The sequence below is a fragment of the Zonotrichia leucophrys genome, chromosome 13 (assembly GCF_028769735.1).
Source record: "Zonotrichia leucophrys gambelii isolate GWCS_2022_RI chromosome 13, RI_Zleu_2.0, whole genome shotgun sequence".
NCBI lineage: Eukaryota > Metazoa > Chordata > Aves > Passeriformes > Passerellidae > Zonotrichia > Zonotrichia leucophrys.
In genome coordinates this window covers 6,618,481-6,626,687 of record NC_088183.1, presented here as the reverse complement: position 1 = coordinate 6,626,687, position 8,207 = coordinate 6,618,481, and the positions used below count along the sequence as shown (strand labels likewise).

The 8,207-nt window shown below is 51.6% G+C and overlaps 1 protein-coding gene across 2 annotated transcripts in view; it reads right to left on the bottom strand.

The window, feature by feature from the left end:
* Window positions 1–3,019: 3,019 nt before the first annotated feature.
* Window positions 3,020–8,207, bottom strand: part of PDGFRB (platelet derived growth factor receptor beta) — a 32,005-nt gene continuing 26,817 nt past the window's right edge. For both annotated transcript variants that reach the window (XM_064724727.1, XM_064724728.1), the window contains exon 23: window positions 3,020–8,062. In XM_064724727.1, coding sequence (XP_064580797.1) covers window positions 7,912–8,062 — 151 coding nt within the window. In that variant the 3' untranslated portion in view covers window positions 3,020–7,911. The remainder of the gene's footprint in view (window positions 8,063–8,207) is intronic.

Here is an 8,207-nt window from a genome sequence, read left to right as displayed (position 1 = left end):
GGATACTTTGTTAACCCTCCACTGGGCTGTGGGTATTCCAAAACAGGTGTGAGGGAAGGCTTGAAGCCAGCCAGTTCTCCCAGGGCCACCCAAGCCAGCAGGTTTAGCAGCTCCTGTCACACACAGGGAGCCCCTTGCTCTCTGCTCTGTCTCTGGATAACCTCAGGCTGCAGCAGAAGTTCAGGGCTGTCCACAGCAGCTCTGGGGTGGGAAGTGACAGCCATCACCTGACAGTGCTGGGGAGGAAGGTCCAGGCTCTGCCAGCTGCCCCTGCTGCAGCCCCAACAGCAGGGAGGGGACAGGAACCCCCTGACAAACCATGGGCAGAAAAAGAAGGGTTGTGCCAAAATATCTGCACAGAGGTGGCTGTTGAATCTGCACCTGCAGTGCCCTGAAAACCTCCAGAGCCTGGAGGGGAATGGGCTGCTCCAAAGGGGGCACTTAGAGAGGCAGCAGCAGGACAAGGCCCTGGGGCCAAGAGATGAGAGCATGGCTGACTGTGCTGGGGATGACTAAGAGTCATGGGAACATGGAGAGCTCTTGGGTTTGGCCAGAAGGATGGCTGGAGACTGTGAGGGACTCCAGAGAGAAGGAAAGGCAGCTTTTGGCCAAGGAACATTTCCCCTCAGCAGTTTTTCCTGGCAGGGTGCAGGGAAGAAGAACATGAATTAGAGGCAGCATGGTGCTCTGGGGGGCTGCTGCCCAGAGCTGGGGGTTGTCAGGCAGCTGGGCCACAGGAGATGTCTGCTTGATTATTCTTTCCTCCTTTCGAGCCAAAGGGGCTTTTTAAAGGATGTTTGTTTCCCTCCTTCTTCTTTTTAAGGCTCTTTTTTTTTTTCCAGGAACAAATGCCAGCTCAGAGAGAACTGACTCACCAATGTGAATAAGTATTAAACCAGACAGGTTTAATAGAGAGAAGGGAAACAATCTCTCAGCCTTGCTTCTTCTCTTTGAGGGGGCCCCTTGCACAGCATCTCTGCTGGCAGTGGCCCCCAGGTGACAGCCTGGACTGGGCACACCTGGGGATGCTCACTGGGACAAACTTGGGGTCCCTCCCTCTTTTGTGTCCCTCTCTTCCTCCTGCACCCCAAATCTAATGTGCAAGCAGCAGCTCAGCCACAGGAGTGCTGCTGGAACTGCAGCTCTGAGCACAGGGCAAGGAGGCTCTCGGAGAAGCTGCAACCTTACTTGGAACAACTTGAAGCTCAGGAGTATCTGTGGAGGCCCTGCTGGTCGTGCAAGATGGGATGAAACGTGCTCAGTGCCTGGTAGACTGGCTGGGAAGGGGGAATGGAGGCTGCTGTGAGCCCTGGTTGGGAGCACTGGGAGTTGTTTCCCTGTGGGACCCCAGCACTGAGCACAGCTGGCCGTGGTGCTATGCCTGCCTTAACTACACTGCAGCAGTTTGGGGACACATGTAGTGGGACCCCAGCACTGAGCACAGCTGGCCGTGGTGCCACCCCTGCCTGAACTGCACTGCAGCAGTTTGGGGACACATGTGGGACACATGTGTCCTGTTGGTGCCCCACAGCTCCTGCGTTTGTCCCTGCAGTCTCTCTGCTTCCCTGAGCTCTTCCATGGAGTGTCTGTCTCATCACTGCAGACGAGACTTGTTTTGGGGTAGGGAAAAGGTCCTGCTGGGGGTCCCCATGTTGTCCTGCTCATTTCCAGCCCCAGGACCCCACTCCGGCACAGGCTGACATGCAAAAGCTCTGCTGGGTAGGGATCAGTGGGAGCCTGCAGGGCTCAGGGCTGAGCTCTGCCAATTCCCCCTCTCTGCTTCCCCCCAGGATTTGATGCAGCCCTCTGGACAGAAGGGGATTCTTTTTCTCCCTGCTGATTCAGCTCCTGGAGAAAAATGCCCTGACTGAGCCATGCCAGGTGACTCAGAGCATATCTGGGGAGAATCAGCCTGAGCTGGTCAGGGAAGGCTGCAAACCTCCACTCTGGAAAAATGAGCAAAGGCAGCAACCCAGGACAGGCAGGAACCCAGGAAAGGCTGGGAAAGGGAGCCTTGCTGGAACCTGGACCTGCTTGCTGCTGCTCTCCATGCCTTGGACCTCTGGGTACACAGGGAGCTTCCAGGAGCTGAGGGAGGCACAACTGATACCAGTGGGGCTTCATTATGAAGCCAGAAAACAGGGTCAGCACTGATATGATTTAACCAAAAACCCCTCTTTGCAGCAACCTTGGGCTTTCCAAGCATGTGGCTCAGAGAAGGTGCAAACATCACTGCTCTGTAGCTTGAGATGGATTTTGGAGGAGCAGCTACATTTGAGCTAGAGAGGAGAAAACTTTGGGCAAGATTCACAGGGTGCCTGTCTCTCATGGCTGGGGGAGCTCAGTGCCTCTGAAAGGTGACTGGGGAAAGGTGATAGGAGCAGAGAGCATGTGGATCTGAGGGAGTGGTGGTGTGGGGAGCCAGGATTTTGGAGTTGCAGCTTTTGAGGGCATCAGCAAATAGAGGAAAGGGAGAAGAGCTGGGCAGGGGAGCCCTGTGTGCTGCAGGGTGACTCCTCTGGTGCCCTGCCCTGTTGCTGCCTCCAGGGCCTCCCACTGCCCTGAGCTATCAAACTAGGTGGGAAAATCAGTGCTGTGGTATCTGCATCCCCTTCAGCCCAGCCACTGCTCAGTTTGTCATTTCTCCTGCATGCCCACCCTGATCTGAGCACAGACCCAGCAATGCTCCAAGGGGCCAAGCCAATGGGGGTACATATGGGAATGATTCCTGCTATCCTTCCCTCCACCCCCATGACCCACAAGCAGCACAGCCACCAGAGATGGGGCAGATCCTGCCCCTTTTCCTTACCCTGTCTCTGGGCTCAGCTGCTCCCTGCAGTGCTTCTCCCTGCCTGGCTCCCAGCTGGGCTTTCACTAAGCACTGGGGTCATGCACAGGGTATTAACATGCTTAGCTTTCACCCACCACAGGGTTAAGCTGTGTTCCCAGCCCCATCTGAGTGGGAGCAACCAAAAGCAGGCAAATAAAGGAAGAGATGGGACTTTGCAAAATGAAAAACACCTTTATTTTTAAACTCTTTCTTTAAAAACGTATTTGTAAAAGTTTACAGCATAAAAATAATATCTCATGGCTATAAATGTGACATAGTACAAATCCTACAAATACAACTGTAAACCTAGAAAAGTGTTAACTCTTTGGTACCTTAGTCTGAACTCTGTTTTTCCCTTTGCCCTCATGGTGATTTTGACAGAGAGCATGGAGATAGGTGCTGCTGCTGTTCAGAAAGGCTGCAGAGGAACCGTGTGATGCCAGCAAGCCAGCACAGCAGATGGGGAGAGGGCACACTTTGGGCAAGATTGGCAGTTCTGGTACAATCAGTCCATGAAGGAGGAAAGAAGAGGAATGATGGGACACTGAAGGCCTCCCACCCCAGGCACGAGTCCTCTCTCCAAAGTGCTGCTGGAGCAGCTCCCCTGCCTTTGCCAAAGCCAACCAGATCCACCCTGGCCTGTCCCAGAGGCCTCAGGTCTCCAGGTGAAAAATGGGAATGATGCTGGTAGCCCAACAACCCGTCTGCTGGGCTATGAAAAGGTATTCTTAGCAATATCTGGCCTGCTTTGGGCAGGTGCTGCAGATGCCATGGTGCCTCCAGTGTCACACTCAGCATGCAGGCAGGGCTGGGATGTGCTGCAGCAATGCCCTGTGTGGCCCTGGAGCTGCCCTGGCTGCTCTCTGCCTGGCAACCGCCCGAGGCAAAGGGTGCCAAAAGGGCACTGAGGCCCACCAAAGGGCAACCTCTGTGCTCTCCAAGTGGGAGCACATCCAGGCTGCATCCAGGCTCCCTGATGATCCTGGAACCTGAGCCAGGCACTGAGCCCAGCCATGGCTCCTCCTTGCACGTGTGTGTTGGAACAGAGGCTTTGTCTCCTCAGCACTCTGTGAAATCCCCTTCTCCAGATCTGCTAGCTCTGCACAGACCTTGGGCTTCCTCAGAGGCAAGCCCTGAGTGCTCAGTGCCCTGCATTTGTGGCGCTGTCTCCCCACAGCCCAGAGCCCTGGCTGGGAAGAAAGAGAAGAGCTGCTTCTCGCTCCTGGCTGACTTCCCCTGGCTTGCACATCTGCACTGCACTTCTGCCCCATCCCCGTGGGACCCTGCCACAGCCCCCTTGGCAGGTGAACAGAGACAATTTAGTCACAAGTAAAGTCCACTGTGCTCTAGATTTCACACAACACAAACAAACACGAAACGTGACACTCGCGCTTCAGGAAATAACACAAACTGAGAAGGACAAAAGGATTAAAACCTGTGCACACATCAGTCTGAGGAACACCTAAATGTGGAAAGAGACACCAGAGTGCTGCATTAGTTTCTGGGATACACATATGAAATAGTGAATGGCAGTAGGATTATGCATATACTGGTTCTGATAACAATGTAACAGCTGTAGAGTAAAATATAATCTACAAATAAAAAGATATTGCACTAGAGATGGGCCCAAGCTGTGGCATGTGTTCCTTCATGGGGGGCTCAGTTTGGGTCCACCTCTAAACACAAAAACACACCCAAACAAAAATACTGATTATCAAACCAGAAAACCCAGTGGGACCAGTTCCCTTCAGAGTCTCACTGCGAAATTATGGCTACAAAACTGATGGGCCCAGAACAGGCAAACCTTTCTCCTGGCCCTCACCTGCCAGGCCATGCAGGGACTGGAGCAGAGAGAGAGGGAGTGTGGGGCTGGATCTGTCATCCCCAGCTCTGCCAAGCCCTCTCTTGGAGGGATCCTTAGGAAAATATGTTGGCTTTGTCCAGCTGCCAGCTTGTCCCTGGCTGAGAAGGTCTGGTCACTGCAACTTGCTAAAGGTGCTGTGAAAGGTTGAGTAAGGACAGGAAAATACCACAAAGTGCAAGACTCAGCCCTTAAAATCACGGGCCAAGGGCAAGTATTTGGTCACATTCCTCTGGAGTGCAGAATGTACCATTTTGCAAAGTCTGGCATACCTACTTTAAGAAGGAATAGGGAGGTGGGAGTAGCATCCCATCAGCAGCCAGAACAGATTTTTGATGCAAATCATAATTGCAGTAAATCTACAAAAGGGACAAAATGCAATAGGCATTCAAATGTTGCTAATGGCCAGCTAATAGGACAGGATACCTGAGCTACCCCAGCAGGGAGATCTCCCCTTCCAGGACTGTGGAAACTATTTGATAGTGGGAAATTAGTAATTTAATTAGCAATTAAATCTGTACAAAATGAAGTTTAGAACAGGATTTTTGAAATAAGGAAATGCCAAAGGGAAAGTGAGAAGGTGTTAATAGATGGGGAAATCTTTGGGCTGAAGGAAGGTAGTAAAAGTAGCTCTCTCAGATTGTTCTGGTTGCCAGAAGTATCTAATATTTTTATTAGTCAGTCCAGCCCAAAAATAACAGTTTGTTAACAAAATTTGCTGATGACCCAATGTCTGGAACAGCAGGGAGTAGCTTGGTTAGAAATGCTACAAGTGTAGAAAGACGTAGGTGCCTAGATGGGTCAGAGGATGACTCTAAGCTCTCAGTATGTTGTGGCTGGGAAAAAGCCAAAATTATCCAAAGCTACACCAGGCAAGCTGAGACCAGCACAGGCCAGAATTGTTAATGCCCTGTGTGAGGTCTAGGCTTGACCTCACCTGGAGTACTGGGTACTTCTGGTCACCTTTGGTAGAGAAGGATTAATTAAAAATGGAGCTGGTGCAGACAGGGGCTATTAGGATAATCTGATGTGCCATCCTCTGGGCTCAAGTTGCAGTGACACAGATCCTATCAAGCACCTTACATGTTAAAAAGAAATCAAGTGATCTGACCCAAAGGATCTCATAAATTACTGCTTCTCTGCAGAGAGGATTATTTAATGAACTGTGGCCACAGGAGAGGGCTCCTTCATTACAAGCAAGAGGAACAGAGGATGGAAAAACAGTTGTCATTCACAGTATGTTTCCTATGGATGGTGGGGAATCTGACCACATAGGCTGAAAATATCCTCTGCTGGCTGCCACTAAAAGTGCTATTTCTTATGTTCACATTTTACCAAGGACATCAGCCCACAAAACACCTACTCCTCCTTTAGCTGCATAAATGGCAGAACCGGAATGGCAGAAAACTTTAAACAGAAGCTGTTCTGCTGGGGATTTCTGACAGAAGTTCCATATTTTGAAAAGAAAATTAAATTCTCAGTGGCTCTGAGGTGGCAGAAGCCCAGCAAGATGCTGCCTGAATTTCTGATTTTGTGAACCTGCCTGTGCAGTTCCTGTAGGATGCACAGAGAGATGTGCAAGAGTAGGGCAAGGAAGAGTTAATGGGAGCAGGGGACATGCAGTGAACAGAGCTCTGTGTGAAGTGAAACTCATTTCAGAGAAAAACCTGCTGTCTTCTGTGGTGTCAGAGCTGTGGTTTTGGGGGTCCAGCTTTCATCTCTGCAGAGGTGGGGCTCACAACTGATTTCCAAAGCCTGGTGCTCCTCCTGCTTTGGGTCTGCTCATTCAGTGCCAGCTGAGAGCACAAGAAGCCCCTGACTCATTGGTGAGAAGTGGGGAAGGAGGGCAGAAGCAGGGGGAAGGTCTGGACCTGTTTAGTTTTCAAAACACTCTCCAAGAGAAAGGAATCCTCCCCAGTTCCTCTTGCCCTGCTTGGTTCTCTGTGATATTTCACAGCCCTAGCAGGCTGCAAGTGGCTCTGACTGACCCCAGAAGGTTGCAGGGTGTGAGATACAGTTCAGCTGTGACCAAGGAGCTTCCCAGCCACTCTCCCTCTTTTTCTTTGGAGCTATGCCTGGGTTGGTGTTCTGCTATCCTTATTGCTGCCCATAATCTTGCTGTGACTCAGGAGGGAAGGGTGAGCCCTCCCATCCTGAGAAGGGGTGTTTGGGTGAACAGTTTATCAAAGGTGAGCCTTTGCTTCCCAAAGATAAGGCACAAGGATTCTGCAGCTGGCGTGGTTATATGATTTCCCAGCAGATGGGCTGGCTGTAGTGGCAGTAGATTAATGAATAACCATATTGCTTCCTTATACTGGCCCTGGCTAGTGGATTAATATATTTGTTCCCTTTAAATCTTCAATGGAGAAAAATTAGCTTAGTGTCCACACAGACAACACTAACAACAGTGACTGCCCTCTTTGCTTTATAACCAAGTCATTGTGAGGGCATTTGGAGCTCCTGGCATGTCCCTGGGGCTCCTGGTGCCACACTGGGCACAGAAGGGTGTGACAGCCTCCAGGTGGGTGCAGAGCTGTGCCCCAGAGCTGTGAACACCTGTAGTGCTTGTGATGCTCCATCCACCATGGAAGCACTGCCAAGAGAGGAAAATGGGAATTCTGTACCTCCCAGACACTGGCTGGCCTCTTCAGGCTTGGAGGAGAATCCAATCCAGTACTCCTGGCCTCCAGCAGCTGAAGGTTGGTGCTGCAGGTTCTCTACAGCCCAGCAATGGGCTCCAGGTGGATGATCTGTCCCAGTGGCATTTCACAGAACCACAGTGTGGCTGGTGCTGAGACCATCAGAGAAGTGCTGGTGCAGAGGAGACGAAACCCTGTGCCATGGAGGAGGAAGAGGCTGGAATGTCATCTTAGCAATGCACAAAGTGGCCTCTCGTGGGGATCCAGCCACGTCTTCCACTTGAAAAGGTGTTGGTCTGTGAGATGTCTCCCTCCTGCAGTGGTTTGGTCACTGAGGAGGATGTGGCAGTGATGTAGAGGGTGTCTCGCACTGAGACACCTCTTTTTAAGGGGGAAGGGGATGACAATGGGGAAAAGTCTTTAATTCCCCAACCAGCACTGGGAGACAGGAGGGAAGGAGGAATGCTGGTGCAGGAGGGGATGTCCTGATGTACAAGCACAAGCATGGCTCTCTGTGACATCTGGGTCAGCCCCCTCAGCTGGCCTCTCCATAGGGAGATGCAAAGTCAGCCCAGCTCTGACTACAGGAAACTTTCCTCCACCTCTTGGTGTCCTGTGGTTGGCTCCTGGCAGCCTGGCTGTGGGTCAGATTCCTGCTCCTCGTCCTGCTGGAGGCCCAGAGGGCTGTCACAGGATATTGTAGATGATGTGTTGGCCTCGTTCAGCATAGAGCTGAAGGGAGAAAAGAGGGAGAGAGAAATGAGTGTCCTGTCCCAGGTCTCTGGGTGGGAGAGGATTCCCAGAAACTGGGAAGTGTGTTGAGTTCCCAACAGCCCCACTGTATCTGAGCAGCTTCCCCCAGTGGAACAGACCATAC